Genomic DNA, 17,978 nt, shown 5'->3' with positions numbered 1-17,978 from the left:
TTAGCCAATGAATTGTCCGTCCCGCTTCCCATAGCAAGACAGTAACAAGTTTCCACACAAACAAACAAATCCATGCTAATAATGAACCCACCGTAGCGCTGTTGCTAATTAGCCCGTCGCTAACGTCGTCGCCCGGTGATGACAAGCTTCCGTTGCGCTCACTTTCTGTGCCCCCGAAGACCAGCGATCCAACCTGTCAATACCAGAACAAAAAAAAAGACTTTCTGAAAAACAAAGAAGCCGACACAACCGAGTTGTGTCAAAACTGCTTAGTTTGTCTAAAACATCTTAGCGTTATGTGTTAGCATTATGCTCCAACTTATCTTAAGCTTAAGCAACTTTCCTAATACGGTCTCGTCGTGGACTTACCGCATCAAGCGGAAAGTGCGAGTGCGTTTCAGGCCTACAGGTGGCGCTGCCACGTGGCTCCCCATCCGGCCAATTTTGCAGCCGTTCTTCCTCCTCATCCGGCGTGTCTTGGTCCTCCTCGTCCAGGTGGATCTGAGGAAGACCCGGTGGTCTGCCCAGCACCGTCAGCGCTACGTAGGAACCGGCTTAAGTGGGGCGGGAAAAAATACAAAGAGTTCCGACTTGACTTCTGGCGTCAAACAAAAGCCACACGTGGACTTACATTTGATCAGCTTTACAACCTCCGTGTGGTTCGATTGTGTAACTAAGGTCCCGTTAACCTAACAAATATGGGAAAAAAGATATAAATATGTGGATTGGATTTGAGAAATTAAAAATTAGGAAAAGCTCTCAAGTGATGAACCAAAAATAATCAATCACCTTAATGATTCGATCGCCAGTTTGGACCCCCGCTCGCATGGCGGCGCCGTCTGTCAAGCGGCAAACACACGACAACCATGTTGGGGTGGATCTTTAGGGATTCGTGCGTGTGCGTGCGCGAGATCCTCACCTTCCTTGACCAGCTGCACAAACACGGGGTTGTCGCCGCTCACCGTCAGTCCAAAACCATTTTCGTCTCTCTGGATGATCACGCACCGCTGGACAAGGCCTGTCGTTAGCGCGCACGCACGCACGCACGCACGCACGCACACACACACGGCATGACACTACTCGTCATCATCATCATCATCATCATGAGAGAAACGGCTCGTGCTTGCTCGCACGTGCCGTTTAATTCCGAACATCACAAAGCACGTGGTTTGCTAATCGCGCTCATATTTCACATTTGGCCGCCGTGGTGGGAAAGATCGTCCACACAGGAAGTGAAGGTTCAAGAGTCCAGAACAGAAATGACTTTGGAAAATCACTTTGCTGACCCCCTTTTTTTTCTCCTTTAATCTGCAACTCTGTCGTTCGGTTCCTCCCAAAAAGTAGCTCGAGGAGCACAATTTGGAATTTGGGGGGAGAGACAAAAAATATGGTGTTGCACAAGGTTCTGTATGAAGCCCCCTAGCGTTCCGCCTGCTACTTGAATGAACATAATTGACTAATGTGCAGTCATGAGGTCGACTTGATCTGTTTCCAATCAGTCACATGATGTTTATCAAGTCGTCCTCTCAACGCCGAAGGCGAGAAAAAAAAGAAATCAGACAGCATCAGTGACTTTTGTTTGCCGTCCGCAATGTGGCCAAAGCACAAAAGTGACCTTTTCCGATTTGAAACGAGACATTTGAAGCAACTTCTGAACGGGTCTTTTTTTTTTTATTGACTGTAACTTGAAAAAACTCAACAGAACTTGAACCGGGCTTGCCTGCCTGCTGGTGACAAAGTAAATCATCACGTCACTCCCAACGGCAAGCAGGGGTGCCACAAGACGGCTTTCTCACCAGTGGGGTCAAAGTCCTGCTTGAGTGAGACGCCGCATTTGTCCTTCTTTGGCTTCCTCTCTGGAGGCTCCTTGTTGAGAATGCTCGGAGTCCTGAGCAGACATCAAGAAAACAAAAATCTTTAAATCGACAAATTAAATTAGAGTTGATGTTTCATCAGAAGAGTGATGACAACATTTGATTATGCTTGAAAAGTTCCTTAGTGCTACTTTAAGGACTTAATGGTTACATTTTGTGTCGGAATTGTCAAAGTTGGCCGCTCCAACTTATTAAAGCGGGAGGGGTCTTTGTTTGGACTGTAGTGACAATGGGGGCCCTGCCTGGGCTTTTCAACAATGGCCCCCACGTCACAGGGGAGGCGGCGCCGGCGGGGGCGCTTTGGTGGGGGGGGGGCACATTCCCGGAAAAGCCGGGGACAGACAGGAGGAAGCTTTTTTGGCCTCCGCTCGACACTCCTCAAAGCGGGACGAGGCTGGGAAAGATGTGGAGGAGGTGCGCAAGTGTTTTTCCACGGAAGACAGAGAGAGAGCGAGCGAGCGAGCGAGCGAGAGAGCGAGAGAGCGAGGCTAGATTAGCTTAGCTGGCCCCTCCAGTTAGCCGATGAAATTCTTTGGACAGTAACTGAGTTGAGCTGAACGCAGCTGTTGTGCTTTGTGTGACAAACAAAACCACAAAAAAAAAGGCAAACATGATTTCAAGCCAAAATAGAAAGCAACATTACTTTGGATGAATAATCAAGCAAGCTCGGGACGTTTCCTTCAGACCAATCGCAGTTCAGAGTACAAATACGTCGAGCACTTCTGATAATAGACAATTGCAAACAATGAGAAAAAAATGGTCAGCAAAGACTCGCTGATGTGTCAAACCGCAGCAGTAGAACGTCCACTACTGGAGAGGATGCCAGAGGTTTTCTGCCTTAAGTATTGGTGGCTAGTATCAGCAACCTCCACGAGTACTCGACACCTTCAAATAGGGCCGGTATCTGCATCATTGTGGTTTTGCATTAATAAGCAAATTGTGGTCAACAAAGTAAAATGAATATTATAGTTCAAGCAGATCATGTCAACTCGGCCATTTTGATTCTCGGTTGCTAGCAGACTAGCAAAACGAGGTGCGCGCGTGTCGGCCATGTTGCACCGATGCAAAGGCCAGGAAGGGCCTGCGGCCGGCAGACATTGTTTCGACGTGACGTCAGCCCTTCCCGTCATGGCCGCCGGCCGGGTGCGAAGCAGAGGTGGCAGAGGAGGGAACAAAAGTGCTGGCCAAAGACAAGCAACGGGGAAGGAGGACAAACTCAAGCTGCGCAATGAGACGTATCCATTTGGAGGACAAACTCAAGCTGCGCAATGAGACGTATCCATTTGGAGGAACGTGCTAAGCAATCGGCGTGTCTGTCGGGTTTTGGCAACTTTTCTTAATGACGCAGGAGGATTCATGTCATGTTCAAGTGGCCAATCGTGCAGATTCCAGGCAAGCGGATAATCCTGGTGTTTGCATCATCGTGCCTTTGAGTCTCCCAAATGTTCAAATCTGGCCTGATAGTCGCTACGTGTGTAAAGTAAAGCACGTAGAACTTTATTTAACTGAATTGTATTTTGACAATTGGCTCTTCATTTTTGTTTTTTTTTGGGTTCTTTTTAAACCTTCCTTTCACTTGACAGATATTTTCAGCAATGTTGCGTAACATCTTATCCGAGCTATCCGTCAGATTAGAACGAGAACGCTGGACTGAGCGCTTCTGTTTATTTTCTTCTTTTTTGAAGACTATTTTTAGAACAGCTGCCGTGTTCTCTAAATCTTGTCAATTACGTGGCGGCGCGCAGTGTTGTTGTTGCAGTGATAATCGGAGGCCACGGGCGGGGGTCTGCCTGCCTGCACTGGACGAAAAAGTGCCCACTTTCTACACAAGTCGCGATTAAAGAAGTAGAAGTACGCTGACTTGTGCGCAAAAAGGGAAAAGAGAAAAAAAGGTACTGATTCAGCTTCTTAAGTCAAAGTGGAAAAAGTTTCGACTCTGAAATGTTCTTTGGTATAAAAGTACAAACACATTTTCACGCTCAATGCTCTACCGTAGCTATTTTTGCTAACTTGGCACAGCAGCTTCTCAGCTTTTCCTTTTAACTTGCATTGTGCTCATACTCAGAAAAACAAAACCTCACTAATGCTATTAAAACCGTGCTTGCAAAGTTTTGCTAACACAACAAAATGCTAAATGATGTAAAGAGTGAAAAAAGCTCAAGTAAGTAAGGAGCAGAAAGAACAGATGTGGGATTATACGTGAAGATTTAGGACAAAAACAAATGCTCAATCATCGCACGGAAAAGGGAATCATGTACTTAAGTACAGTGACAAAGTATTTGTACTTGGTTACTTTCCACCAATGCAAAGAGCAGATTCCTTCCTCTGAGAAACGCTTGGAAAGGAAAAAAAAGCAAAAAGAAAGAAGTTGGCAGGGCCGTCCGTTGCCAGGCAACTCAACCTTTTCCTGCTCTTCCTGCTTCAGATAATAGAACACAAATGAGGCCAAACTTCAGCAAGATGTGGAAAAAAACACCACATGAAATGCAGGCAGGGAAGACGTACGTACGCGCACTCACTTCGGTTGAGTATTTGTAACAACAAATGAATGCATTTTTTTTTTTTTTTTTTGGGGGGGGGGGTCGTTGTTGTTGGCGATGCAGGACGACAAGCATACAACAGGAAATTGAACTTGATGTAGCAAAAAGGCTCGGTCGAGTCCGGTGTCCTGGCGGCTCACTACAATAATATAATTGATGACTATAATAACTATTAAAAGTGCTTTTCATACTCCAAATTGCTCAGTTAGCACATGTGCTAACCTCATGCTAACATGCTTAAATGCCTCCAAAACGTTCTAAAAGTGCTAACAAGAGTCACTAAAAAAGTTCCCCAAAGTGGCATCAGCATCGCTGTGAGACGGTCCACTTATTTCATCTTTGTGTGCGTTGCCGGGTTCACGGTTCCAAGAATAATAGTCCAGTGGGGCTCACAAATGACCACCCAAACTTTGATGAAAGCCTTGTTTAGAAACTCTCAATATGCTAATAACACACCGCTAATTGCTGCCTACATTTGAAAATGAGGACTGCTGTGATGTCTTAGTTTCTATCTTGAGGACACGATTGATGATGAACTTATGACGAGCTTTGATTGAGGGTGTGGACATTGCAACATAATATATTCATGCCCTAGATGTGCTCCAGAGCAAGTTTTGTTCTCATTTTTGCCACGCCATTAATGAGCCCCTTCGTCGTTTATAATGTGAGATTGGAGGAAAAAGTGTCCCATTGTTGCAGAAGGTCAGCAAATCAAACGAGCCATTGTTTTGATCCTGTGTGACTTTAATTCATCACTTTTTGCCACAGAGGGAAGTCCCGAGTATGGTTCGAGTGTGATATCGGGAGAAAGCCACATAATGACATGCGCTGGTTAAAAAAATAAAAATAAAAAAGTCTGCATGCCCCTGTTCAAATGCTGTGTTTTGGTGCTTTCAACAAATGACAAAGTTAAATCATTTCAAAACCTTTTGCACCATCAATGTGACCTATAACCAGTACACACCTCAAGTGGACAAAAATGAAATATAAGAGATCAACTCAGATTATAAGGTTGCAGAAGTGTGCACACCCACGGTAAACTGCAGATGTGGCTGTGTTCATCATAAATATTCATAATGGCAGTCAGCACACACCGACCAAAGTGCCTCTGATGAACAACCCCAAATAAAGTTCAGATGTGAGAAGTCTTTTCGTGACATTTTTGTCCACAGCATCAGTAAGTAGTATTTCAATGTTCAAAGTGTCCATCACAATAAGGGTGCAAAAAGAAAAAAATTCCCACTATATGTAGCCCATGTCTGAGCTATGTGGTAAGATGTCAAGACTTAAGTCTTATCTTGTGAAAAATGTGTTGCGTTGTGATTATGCTAAATGAAACCGTTTGCAAATTGCATGTTTGCTACAAACACAACATTGCTCATCACCAGAAACACATCCACTTGAAAACATGGTTCTGAAATATGAATATTGTGTCAATACTGTACAATAAATGAGTCCGGCTGTCCGTAAGTGCGATTATATTCTAAGGGTCAAAGAATGGCAAAGACGTCAAAGCTAGCTTGACAAAAAAAGCGAATTGAAAGTTGCCTATCATCACAAGCAACACTTGCAACAACTTCACAATGTTTTTGGACCCTTCTTACGACCTTCGGCGTGTACATCCTTAACGCAGTACACAACTCTTACATCGTAATGGCACTTTTCAAACGCGCTCCCCCGCAGTCAAGTCGTCTTTACGCAATGATGGCGACTCGAGATCTTACCTATCGGCGAGTGTCGTCTGTGTTGCACTCATTGAGCTGCCCTTGCTATTGTCCAACTTTTTCAGCCGAACAACATCTTTATAAAGCTGTTTTAGTGCAATTAAAAGAACATTGATCTCTTCGGGCTTGTTAAAGCAGCCAACCAGAGTCCGTTATCTTCTTTTTGGGAGTGTTTCCTGGAGGGGGAAAAAAATCACAACTGCTGCTCCTCCACAAGCTTTTTCCTTAGTGTATGTTCCATTTTCATCACCTCTTGTTCCGTAAAAAAGAAAAAAAAAAGACGTAAAAACACTCCTATTGAGTGTACTTTCTTTACTACTGCGAGCAATTGTATCTCTTATTTTCCGTGGGAAAGTGTTCCGTCATGACACCGTGGTGTCATGGATGGAGGGGTGAAGGGGGGGGGGGGGGGGTGTCAAACTTCGGCCGGGTTAAAAATCCCGAATTAAGTTATCCCTTGCGTCTCGTGCCTTTAGCGTCGTCTCTCTCTTGTTCGGCCAACAGCAATTGTATTTTTTTTCCCCCAATCAAACTTCACATGGATGCAAAATTGAAGGAAACGCTTTCGCCTCTGCCCCCTTCCCCTCGGTAGGGGAAAAAATGCTGCGTTCACATGCTCATCGTAATCCTCGCCACGCACTGATCAAATCTCAATAAGAGAGTAAAAAAAACGTGTGTATTTTACTCTAGAAACAAAACAACATTGAGTAGCATTAATGTGTTACAAAACAACCAATGCAACAACTTGGATGCACAATAAAGTCATTTGCGGTTGTTGTTTTGCCAATGTCCACGTGTAGTTGAACGGCGCACGAAGTGATTGTTGGATTTTAAAATGCCACTGTTCTTTCTCGTCGAAAGATGGCAGCACACGATAAAATGCGGACGAAAACGCACCGCAAAAGGGAAAAAATCCCACGAAGAAGCAAGCTTCATCCATTTGGGCTAATCCCAGCTAGCAGACAACGTAAACATTGGAACCACATTTGACTTTTAAACTCAATTTTCGGACGTTTTTCTCGCTTCGGTTCGCCCGTGGATAACATCGCTATGCAGCGGCTTGGATAAGATGTGAGCGTCAACTATGGGTGTTTGGATTCGTCCATTTTTAACGCTGCTGAGGCCTTGAGTTTGTCCTGCTAACGGAAGGTAACGTTGCATATCAGACACATAAGCGGAGGCTAACAGAATAAGCTAACGTCAGTCATTTGAGTATATTCCCCCCTCCAAATATCCTTTTGCGCATATTAAGTAAAGCTACGAAAATACCACCCTATCGACGCGGTGTTGTTTGTGCAACCTAAAGTGCTTCAGGTGTTTAGACATGGTCCGAAAATGACACACCCATCGTCCACAGCCATTTCCCGTTATTCTCTGCGAGTTTAGTGTGGAAACAACAAGACATACGATCAGTGGTTAATTGCATGTTTGCATCGTTCTAGTTGCATATGACGTCGTAACACTGTTCAATTCGTGTTCTTATTAGGGCTGTCTTCAATTCAAACCCAGGGCGGTGATCATCCTCACAGAGATGCAAAATGTTCATCCAGTTGGACCCGTTTAAAGTCGTGCCTTGGGATACAGTAGATCTGACTTGCGGCTTTTTTTGTCATTCGAGGCGCTATTCAGTCAATTTTGTGCTCTGACTCGCGACCACAAACTTGAGCCGCAAGCTCTGTATGGTGGTAGCGAACTCAACTCCTTTCCCTTCTTGCATGTATTCTTTATCCTCTGAGGGAAAACCCCTGACTAAGTGGTGGCTCTCAGTTTGTTAGTTTGGCTGTTTATTACACTGCTTTTTTCCATGTACAATATTAAAGAGTGCTATTTTCCTCATTAATAAATCGCATGACAAACATTAGTTGTAGGATTTTTGCAGGAGATGCTGAAACAAAGCGTGCAGTGCAAAACGTATTTGAGGGAAGCCAATGCTGCTCCAACTGTTGTCTTTTCAGCTGATGATTCAGCTGGAGAAACCGCCGCCGACTGCGACTATGCCGGTGGTCTGGCCCACCATCCTTGACCTGGGCAGGGATGAGTGCAAAAGAATACTGCGCAAACTGGGTAAGCTTGAAGTTAGCAACATTCGGAAGGACAAATTCGTTTTTTCAATGACGTCTGAGTGTGGTTCATTGTTGTCGGCAGAAGTTAGAGACTTCTCTTCAAGGAAAATGCCGACAAGTAGTGAAAGGCATCTCAGTTGGAGATCCTTTCGTTTTTCTTCCGACTTGTAAGGACAATGTTGCCGTCCAGCCGTATGAACGTGTTGTTCTGCTGCTTCCAGAGCTGGAGGCGTACGCCGGCGTCATCAGCGCCTTGCGAGCTCAAGGAGACCTGACCAAGGACAAGAAGGATCTGCTGGGAGAGCTCACTAAAATCCTCGGGTAATTCCTAGCGTGGGCCGCTTTGCCCACGCAAAACTTCTCTTGCCGCTGCAGTCGTCGTTTAGACGCTTAAACGGTTCATTTGCAGGTGTTCAAATGTTGTCACACGTGACTTGACCGATGACTCAAACCCATGACATTTTCAAGTTTAACTTGACTTGCTCTCTTTAGCATCTCCACCGAGCGCCACCGCGCCGAAGTGCGGCGGGCCGTCAATGACGAGCGACTTTGCACCATCGCGTTCCAGTGAGTGATTGGCCGGCGGCGAGCAATTGGGTTTGCAAGCAGGTGCGCCGCGCTCACCTTTGCCATCTCCGCAGCATGGCGGGTCAGAACAGCTCGTCCGAGTGGTCCATCGAGGGCCGCCGGCTGGTGCCGCTGATGCCCAGGCTGGTCCCGCAGACGGCGTTCACCGCCACGGCCAACGCCGTCGCCAGCGCCACCGCCACCCACAACGCCACCATGCTCTTGCCGGCTGAGACGGGGAATAAGGAAGGTGAGTTGGCGCCCATCTGTGGACAAGCGAGGTACTATATGAGTTCACGAAAGTTCACTGACGCTTTCTTGCCCACCAGTACAAATTGCATCGATCTGTTTTGGCTTTATTTCTTTCTTCTTCTTTTTTAAATAGCGAGTACTCAAAATGTAAATTGATCAATCATCTTTTTTTGTATTGTTTTTAACCAGGCTGTGCACATGAGGTTAAATCCTTCCATGAGAAAAAAGGCCCCAAAATGTTAAATATTCAGTTTTCTACTGCACAAAAAACAATGCAACAAAATAACTACACAGAAGTCATATTTTCTTAAAGGCTTAAACAAAACAGTATAAAGATGCTAAATATGAAACTCATTGAAACTTATTGTGTTACGTGGGCCATAAAGGAGCCCGGTAATAATAATAATAATAACGATGATGACGATGCTAGTATTATAGAGTGAAGTTAGCAACGCTTACCACGCTCAACGCGCTCAACGCGCTCAACGCGCTCCCACACTTCAACTCTTCCTTCTTTGGTCGAGCTTCGCTTTTGTGATCACGCTCTGAAGAACTGGCAGCAGAAGACGCTTTGGCGGCCGATGACTCTGTGACATCGCCTTTCACGAGACTCTTTGGTCTTTATTTGCGGGCGTGACACGGATTTATGATCGTGTCACAACAAAGAGCGTTTCACGGCGAGCTCGGAAATGGCCGTGAATTTGCGCACCGTTCGCAAAAGAAGGCAAAAGCGGGACATTTGTAGAAATGGTCGTTTACGCAGATCCAATCGCCTTAGCACGTCCGCCTCGCAGTTCAAAGGTTGTTTCGTGGACTTTTGAACTTTGCAATGAAAAAGTCATTTGCTGCCAAGTTGCCAGGCCTCTTTTGGGGAATGTTTGGGGATTGTTTCCAAATGTGGCCAATTGCGAAGCGCAAAGCGTGACGAGAATCTGCTCCCCCTAGTGGTGGTGTGCTATTCCTACACGAGCACGACTGGCACCTTCACCAGCGCCACGGCAACCAGCGCCGCCATGGGAACGGCCACCAAGTCGCCGCGGCCGGCCAGCCCGTCGTCCAGCGTGGTGGTGCTGCCCAGCGGGAGCACCGTCTACGTCAAAAGTCAGTCGGATGAGCTCACGGCGAGCGCTCTCTGCGCCGCTCGCACGCATAAAACCCAACATTTCGCAGGCGTGAGCTGCTCCGACGAGGACGAGAAGCCGCGCAAGCGCCGGCGCACCAACTCGTCCAGTTCGTCGCCGGTGCTGCTGAAGGAGGTGGCCAAGGTGTCGCCGCCCGTGGCCAAGCACATGGCGGCGCCGGTGATGAGCGCCAGCCCCAAGATGAGCAACATCATGCAGAGCATCGCCAACTCGCTGCCGCCGCACCTGTCGCCCGTCAAGATCACCTTCACCAAGCCCACCATTCAGACCACCAGCACCGCCACGCAGAAGGTGCCGGCGCCGCTTACCCGTTCACTGACAAAACCATGAGAATATTTTTTTTTTGTTTTTTGTTTTTTGCCGGGCAGGTGATCATCGTGACGACGTCGCCCAGCTCCAACTTCGTGCCCAACATCCTGTCCAAGTCCCACAACAACGCCGGCGTGTCCAAGCTGGCGTCCAGCACCATCTTGACCACGCCCACCCAGAAGCAGACGGTGGTCTTCCCGGCGGCCACCGGCAGCCCCTCCACCGCGCCCGCCGTCACCGCCGTGGTCTCCTCCACGCCCTCGGCCGTCATGTCCACCGTGTCCACGTGTGAGTGGCGCCGTCCGCTTCCTTTCTTGAGCGACGGCACGATTCCAACCTGTGCTTACCGAATGCTCACAAAGTGTGTTTTTGTGTTTGGCTTCAGGCGCGGCGTCGGCGGGAGTGAAGGTGGCCTCGGCCAGGCTGCCGTCCCCGAAGACCGTGGTTGGCTCCCCCTCGCAGATCCTGAGTCACTTCCCCAAGCAGCAGTCGCCCAAGCAGCTGCAGGCGGCGGCCGTGGGGGCTCCCGGCCTGTGCCAGACCCACACCGTTGCCCACGCCGTTGCCGCCGGCGCGTCGCCCGGCCCGAAGCCCACCATTCAAATCAAACAAGAATCGGGTAAGCTGCCGGCAACGTCGTCTGTTTGCGATTGGTTTTTTTTCAGTCGATGACGTTTCACCGAAGCCGCGTCCCACTTGTTCATTTCAACGGGTCCGACGCTTGTGATGGCCGTTCAAATGGTCGCACACGTTTCTTGTATGACTGCACGTTGACAATTCACATTCACATAATTCCATATTTTCCACAAGAAAGGCAAAAGTTTTTGTAACTCTTTGACTGCCAAAAACGTTACATAACGTTTAGTAAAATCCTACGGAGGAGTGCCAAAGACGTTAAAAGACGTTTGTTTCCAAACAGAGCATTTGGGTGAAACGAACCATTTTCTATTGTTGATTACTGAAAAACGGAACAAGGTAGAAACTAACCTTGAGAGTCCAATCTTTCATTTGCTAGTCTGTGTGTTCAGTCCAAACACAACATTTTCTGTGGACCTTGAAAGATCACTCAAAATGCTTAAATGGGCTGGCACCGGCGACGTCCCGTTTCGGAAAACGTCTGGCAGTCAAAGAGTTAATTCAAACTTTTTTCATGTGAGCTCCACAATTCGCTCCCAATTTCTTTTGCTCTTCGATGTCGCCATTCCGGCGTGATGATATTTGTGTTTTGCTGTGTGCAGGCGTGAAGATCATCACGCAGCAGGTCCAGCCCAGCAAAATCCTGCCCAAGCCGTCGTCGGTGGCGCTGTCCGGCAGCAGCTCCTCCCCCATCATGGTGGTCAGCAGCAACGGCGCCATCATGACCACCAAGCTGCTGACTCAGCCCACAGGTTGCTCGCTCGTTAGCTTTCCTGGCAAAAAGTCACTTGAACGGCTTGAGTGATGGCGAGCCGCAGTCCTGTGCAAAAGGTTGATCACAATTACCGTGAAAATGGCGTCAAAGCACTGCATTCCACTGTTCAACTGACTTTTTGGCGCCAGGATGCTTGCACTGCAAATCACACACGGCACTGAAGGACGCTAACGGCTTTTCTGCAACGTCGTGGTCGTTGTCGTTGCAGCCACGCAGGCCACCTACACGCGGCCCACCGTCACGCCCAATCTCGGCGCCCGGATCTCGGCCTCGGCCGGCGGCGCCACCTACGTCAAGACCACCAGCGGCAGCATCATCACGGTGGTGCCCAAGTCTTTGGCCACGCTGGGCGGGAAGATCATTAGCAGCAGCATCGTGTCTGGTGGGTTTGGGGATGGAAGGAATTCCGGGCGGCGCCGCTTTTCAGGCCCAATTGGCACACGTTGAATATTGCACACCGTTGGGCCATGTACGGGAACACAGCAAAAATGGCAGCCGTGTCACTTTCAATACCCTCATCAAAAAAAATATATATATATTAAAGAGTCTAAAATTAGCAACGGTATTACCTTATATAATAAGGTGAAACGCTGTCAACATTTGAAGAGCTCATCTGGAGCTAAAAATAGAATTGCTTCTTACCAAAGATGCCTGGCGTGGTTTGCTAGGCAACAATTGGCTTGTCCTAAACATCCAATCAGAGGACAGGAAAATGTCGCCGTTTGAGGTGATTTGGAAATCTGCTTGCTTGACCAAACTGTGCCGTCGTTTGAAATTGTGTGGACCAGCACGGCCGATTGTAAAAGAGCTCGGCAGGTGAGTCCGGACAAAAAAAAAAGTCTGCCTATTCAGACAGCCAAAAGAATTGCGAGCACCCAAAAGGCTTTGCTTGATTCATTTAAAAAAAAAAAAAAAACTTCTCTCTCTCTCTCCCAGCAATATCGTTAAAAAAAACAAACCCCGATAAAGTGTTGCCGACATTTCCTCCAAACGCTCGTCCAACTTCGCCTTGCGTCCGCAGGCACCACCACAAAGATCACCACCATCCCCATGTCGTCCAAACCCAACGTGATCGTGGTCCAGAAAACCAGCGGCAAAGGGGCCACCATCCAAGGGCTGCCCGGCAAGAACGTGGTCACGACGCTGCTCAACGCCGGCGGGGTCAGTCCAACGCCGCCGCACAACGCTTTGCAGCACCTGCAACATAAACAGCTTCATTTTCCTAACTGCTGCAAATCGGCTGTAAGTTGGGCTCCAAATGTGCGCTGAGGTGGGTTAGACTGGGCGTTGGTCATTTTGCACATTTAAAAAAGAAAACGGGACTTTGCACTGTTGTGGGCCTGAAGCACAACATTGTCGATGTGCTCTGCCGGTGCGACATCACACAACTTAAGTGGGAATCCTCGTTCAATGCAAAATGAGCCGCCCCGGGGACCTCCGTTTGTCTGCCCATCTCCTCCGTTTCAATCGAACCCGTGTTTGCTCAATGACTGCGTTTTGGTCAAATGAAGTGAACGGGTTTGTTTGCCGGCAGGACCGTCGCGGGTCGCTCTTGCCTTGTAACGGCGGCTCACGGCGTAAAGACGGTCGTTCAGTAAGGGCGGCTGTTCGAACCCTGCTCTCCCCGAGTCGCGTGTCCTTGGGCAAGGCACTTGACGCATATTGCCTCCTACAAAAGCGCCATGCATTATGATGATTATTATTATTATTATGATTAGTGCTGACCAAGTGAGGACTCATTTCAACGAGCGTTGTCTGTCGGCGTCAGGGCGAGAAGAGCTTGCAGGCCGTCCCGGGATCCAAACCCGCCATCATCACCACCGGCAGGCCCATCACCAAGATGATCGTCACGCAACCCAAAGGCCTGAGCGCCGGCACGCCGTCCGCCGCCACCAAGATCATCCCCACCAAGATCGTCTACGGCCAGCAGGGCAAGACGCAGGTCAGACGTTGCGGGACGCAGACCGCTTCGGGAGCCGTCCTAGACCGGGTGGCCAATCCGGGTCCAGAAAGTCACAATCCTGCCTGGGGCGAAAGGCAAACCGTGGCAGGGTTTTTACTTTCTGGACCTGGATTTGCCACCTCTGATCCCAGATCAGCGATCGGGTCCTGGAGGGTCGGAGTCCTGCCGCGTTTGCAGCTTTTAGCAGGCTTATGCAGAGCTTGTGATTGGCTGAAAACCGGCAGGACTTCGGCCCTCGAGGATTGGGCAAAAGTTTGTTTTCCTCCCCCGCCGTCATGCGCCGTTTGAACTGGACGCCGTTTGCCGCAGGTGCTCATCAAGCCCAAGCCGGTTTTCCAGACGGCCGTGATGAGCGAACACACCCGGCAGCTGGTCAGCGAGACCTTGCAGCAGGTCAGCCGCTCGGCCGAGGTCGGCCACGCGACTCCGCAGGAAGCCAAGGACGAGGGCGGCGCCGCCATGGAAACCGGCGGCTCGGCCGGGGAAACATCGCACGGTAAGAAGGAAGTTGTTCCTTCGTGTGGCCGAAGCGCCGCTTGGCAAAGTACGCGCGCTCTGTATTAGGAGGCCACGCCCCTTAAAGACACAGTATTTGCGAATGCGCTGCGGCTCTCGTCCCCGGGCAGACGCGCAGGCCGTGCTGCACGTGTTGTCCTCCCGAGAACACGAGTGGACGGAGCAGGAAGTGTCGGTGGAGGCGGGCCCGACCGTCATGTACCAGGAAGTGACGGCCGCCGAATCCCAGTCGGCCGCGTCCGCCATTAAAGCTCTTCTGGAGCTGCAACAAACCTCCGGTAACGCCGGTGCAAAACACCTGTTATCGCGAAATCATCATCATCATCATCATCATCTCCAATTCTACCCGTCGTGCGTTCATGTAGTGAAGGAGAAGGGCGAGTCCAAACCCAGGCAGCACACGCACATCGACCTGAGCCAGATGGCCGTCCCCGTCCAGCTGGCGCAGGACAAGAAAAGCGGAAAAGAGTCGTCCGGGCCGCCCGAGGCCCAAGCGGGCGCCGACACTCCGCCGGCGGGTACGCCCGGCCTCCATCTTGTTGGACGGTCACGCTTCAATCGCTAACAACATGGCCGACATTTCCCTCGCAGGTCAAGTGAGCGGGACGGCCGCGTCCACGGAGGACAACTTGGCTGCGGCCGCGTCCTCCACGAGCCCCCGCCAAAGCCTCGGCCAGGTCGCCGTGGCAACCAAGACGGCCGCCGCCCCGCCTGTGGCCACGGTGACGCACGGCAGCCTCACGGTGAGGACAACTTTCTGGATTGTCACCGTTTACAACGGAAACAAGCCCAAAAACTGCAGGACACAAAGTGACTGCAGGGCTTCTTAAAGGGCCGGCGTACTCTTAATGTCAGTGAATGGATGTCTTCTTCTTTTTTGGGGGGGGTGTCGTCTTTTGTATCGCAGCCTTCGGACGGTAAAAGCGAGTCGCTGCTGGAGGTGAGCGAGCTGGAAGGCGACACGCTTGACCCTCAGACGGGCTTGTTTTACCGCTGCGGCAGCCAGACGGACGCGCCCAAGCAAGCCGCCGCCCCTCAGCCCGGGGCCAGCAGCCAACCAGAGGACGCCGCCGCCCCCCCTCCCCCTCCTCAACTGCAAAGTAAACCTCAGCTCAGCCAGCCTCCTCCCTCCTCGTCGTCCTCGTCGTCCTCGTCGTCCTCGCCGGCCAAGAAGCTCCCCAAACTGCGAGAGCAAAGCCCGGCCAAGCCGCAGGGCGTGTCCACCTCGCCCGTCACGCCGCAGCTGCCCAAACTGCAGCAGGCGCCCACCTCGCACCACAGGCCGCTGCACGCGCCCATGTCGCACCCGCCGCCGCTGCAGGCGCACCACCCGGTCGGCGCCGACAAGACGGCGCCGGGACAGGTCAGTCCTTCCAACCAACGTATGATAGCTTTGGGGGGGGAAACAAATATAAAAAAAAATATATTTTTTAGTTGTATTGATAAGTTTCAAATAAAATATAATAATTAATTAAATCCGTTTTCAAGACAAAGAAATGTTTTGTTAATGTCCAACAAAAAAATAAAACATCCATCTCTAAAAAAAAAAAAAAAATTTTAATAAGTGAAATATTTAAAAAAAAGTTGTAATTAATAATTATTATTGAACTTTTTTTTTCTTTTAAAATTGTGACGAAAGCCGCCATTTCTGTAAAAAACAAAACGTCATCATTGCCACATAAATAATAATAATCATGTGATTGCAACTGGAATGACTTTTGTGTGTCACCGCGCAGCAGCCAATCATCACCCAGAGCGCCACCGTCACCAAAATCACCTTCGGCGGACCCCACCCCCCCCACCACCAGCACCAGCACCATCATCATCATCACCAGCAGCAGCAGCAGCAGCAGCAGGCCGCGCACACTCCGCCCACCGCCAGCGGCGAGGCCGAGCTCGGGGTGGGCGGGTCGGACTCGGGGCCGGCGGTGGGCCAGGAGGCGACCGTGTCCGACATCTTGAAGATCTCCATGATGGAGGCCCAGATCGACCCCGGCACCGAGCCCGTGCTGGTGGACTCGTCCGCCGAGCGGCCCCCGCTGGCGTCGGAGGCCAAGCGGGCGGCGGCGGCGGCAGCGGCACAACAACACTTTGCCAAAGAGCGCCTGGAGGTCATACAGGTACGCATGCGCTCCATTAATGCCACAAACATTTGGAGGATTTTCTTCAACACATTTATTTGAAAACATTTGAATTTTTCCCTTTCAATGTGAAATGTGCCGCTTTCTTTTTTTAATACACTTTTTATAGTGCAGCAAAAACTCTTTTTTTTTTTTGGTTTAGTTTTTCCCTCAACAAATGAGGAAATCATTTTTTTGATTTTTACATTTCAAATAACAAACTCATCTTTCTAAAAAGTTCGTAAGTGAGAAAAATCCATTTTTTTGTTGATTTTCTCCGAATGCATTTCCCACATATGTTATTTGGATTAAATTTTCTCCTTTTTTGCCATGAAACTCCCACAAAATACTTGCCGTTTACGCTGCTCAATTTTCAACTTGCTTGAAACATTCCCGCCTTCCGGGCTATTTCTCGTCCCTTCCACATGACTTAGAGTTTTTTCTTCAGCTGACTATCATAGTTGCACTTTTCCATCCGGATGAATGGAGGCTCCTTTCAGATAACATCTTGCTCCATAAATTCTCGCCTCCCGGGTTCAACCGTTCTTTTTATTCATTTATCTTTCAACTACAATTGATGCTTTGTCATTTTCACATAATTAATCTTTCAATTTACTTCAAAAGCATTCAGCTTTCCGCATTCCCACGCAATTTCTGCAGAAATTGCACTTAGTTTTTCAGAAACGTTTTTTTTTTTTTAAACAACTCAATTTTACTTAGAATTTTGTCCCAAAAAGATGTCTTTTTTTTTGTTTGTTTCCTGATTTTTTTTCTTCATTTTGTTTCATTGAAAAAAATACTACTATATATTCAGATATGTGTATTTTTTTGATTATCTGGATAAAGAGTAAACAAAAAAAACCCTTTTCTTTAAAATGGTCTACTTTTTTTGTGTTGTATTTTGAAAAACTGAATGTATAAATGTTTTCTTAAATCCAAGTGACGTTTATTTTTTACAATAAAGGAAAAGAACCCTAATTGAATTGAAGCTGGACTTGACTTTCAGTATGTGAGTGAGCCAAACGACAACTTTTTATTTATTTTTTTTGCGCGGCTCAGGTGATCCCTCAGTACTCGATCGTGCCGGACTCGAGCCAGTCCAACGTGGTGGTGGAGCCGAGCGGCTTCCTGGAGATCACCAACTACACCAGCCAGCAGCTGGACGACGACGACGACGGCCCCGCCGAGCACGACGTGGACAGCGGCAACGACGCCGGAGCGCCCACGCCCTAGAGCCGACGGCCAGACTCCGCCCCCGTCCTCTCCGCGGGATGCCGGATTGGTCGAGACACTCAACTTTTTAACTCGCTGACTTTTCATAGGAGCGACAATGGAGCAAAATAGTGTTGCAGAAGAAGGAATTGATGTACTGTTTGTTTTTTGTAAGAAAAAAGGCCCAGAAGTCCTCTTTTAGTGTTCCAAGTTTTCCTTTTGTACCTTTTCGAAGTTGTCCACAGGATTCGTGTCATCTCCAAAATAAATGGTACAACTAGAAAA

The 17,978-nt window shown here is 48.8% G+C and overlaps 2 protein-coding genes across 7 annotated transcripts in view; one reads left to right on the top strand and one right to left on the bottom strand.

The window, feature by feature from the left end:
- The window catches only part of arhgef12b (Rho guanine nucleotide exchange factor (GEF) 12b), a 19,383-nt gene extending 10,408 nt beyond the window's left edge, over nt 1-8,975 (bottom strand). For 2 of the 4 annotated variants that reach the window (XM_077545902.1, XM_077545905.1), the window contains exons 1-7: nt 6,139-6,898; nt 1,797-1,888; nt 920-1,018; nt 790-839; nt 632-689; nt 370-554; nt 92-193 (exon numbers count right to left, since the gene is read on the bottom strand). In XM_077545902.1, coding sequence (XP_077402028.1) covers nt 92-193; nt 370-554; nt 632-689; nt 790-839; nt 920-1,018; nt 1,797-1,888; nt 6,139-6,170 — 618 coding nt within the window. In that variant the 5' untranslated portion in view covers nt 6,171-6,898. Of the gene's footprint in view, nt 1-91; nt 194-369; nt 555-631; nt 690-789; nt 840-919; nt 1,019-1,796; nt 1,889-6,138; nt 6,901-8,825 lie in introns of those variants that run through there. The other 2 variants (XM_077545903.1, XM_077545904.1) reach the window with 2 other exon arrangements.
- Nucleotides 7,036-17,978, top strand: emsy (EMSY transcriptional repressor, BRCA2 interacting). Of its 3 annotated transcripts, none has more exons than XM_077545908.1 (20): nt 7,036-7,287; nt 8,094-8,202; nt 8,423-8,522; nt 8,694-8,768; nt 8,843-9,018; nt 9,966-10,121; nt 10,191-10,453; nt 10,531-10,759; nt 10,857-11,090; nt 11,710-11,859; nt 12,091-12,264; nt 12,904-13,043; nt 13,651-13,824; nt 14,155-14,341; nt 14,472-14,639; nt 14,727-14,879; nt 14,953-15,104; nt 15,269-15,724; nt 16,098-16,481; nt 17,541-17,978. In XM_077545908.1, exons 2-20 carry the CDS (start codon nt 8,097-8,099, stop codon nt 17,712-17,714), a joined length of 3,651 nt encoding a protein of 1,216 aa, XP_077402034.1. In that variant the 5' UTR covers nt 7,036-7,287; nt 8,094-8,096; the 3' UTR covers nt 17,715-17,978. The 3 variants fall into 3 exon arrangements, with proteins under 3 accessions (XP_077402034.1, XP_077402033.1, XP_077402032.1); XM_077545907.1 differs by having other exon boundaries at nt 14,155-14,389; nt 16,101-16,481; XM_077545906.1 differs by having other exon boundaries at nt 14,155-14,389.

Source organism: Vanacampus margaritifer, chromosome 16 (genome assembly GCF_051991255.1).
Source record: "Vanacampus margaritifer isolate UIUO_Vmar chromosome 16, RoL_Vmar_1.0, whole genome shotgun sequence".
Taxonomy (NCBI): domain Eukaryota; kingdom Metazoa; phylum Chordata; class Actinopteri; order Syngnathiformes; family Syngnathidae; genus Vanacampus; species Vanacampus margaritifer.
The sequence above is the reverse complement of the archived record's forward strand: the minus strand, read 5'-3'. Positions and strand labels throughout refer to the sequence as shown.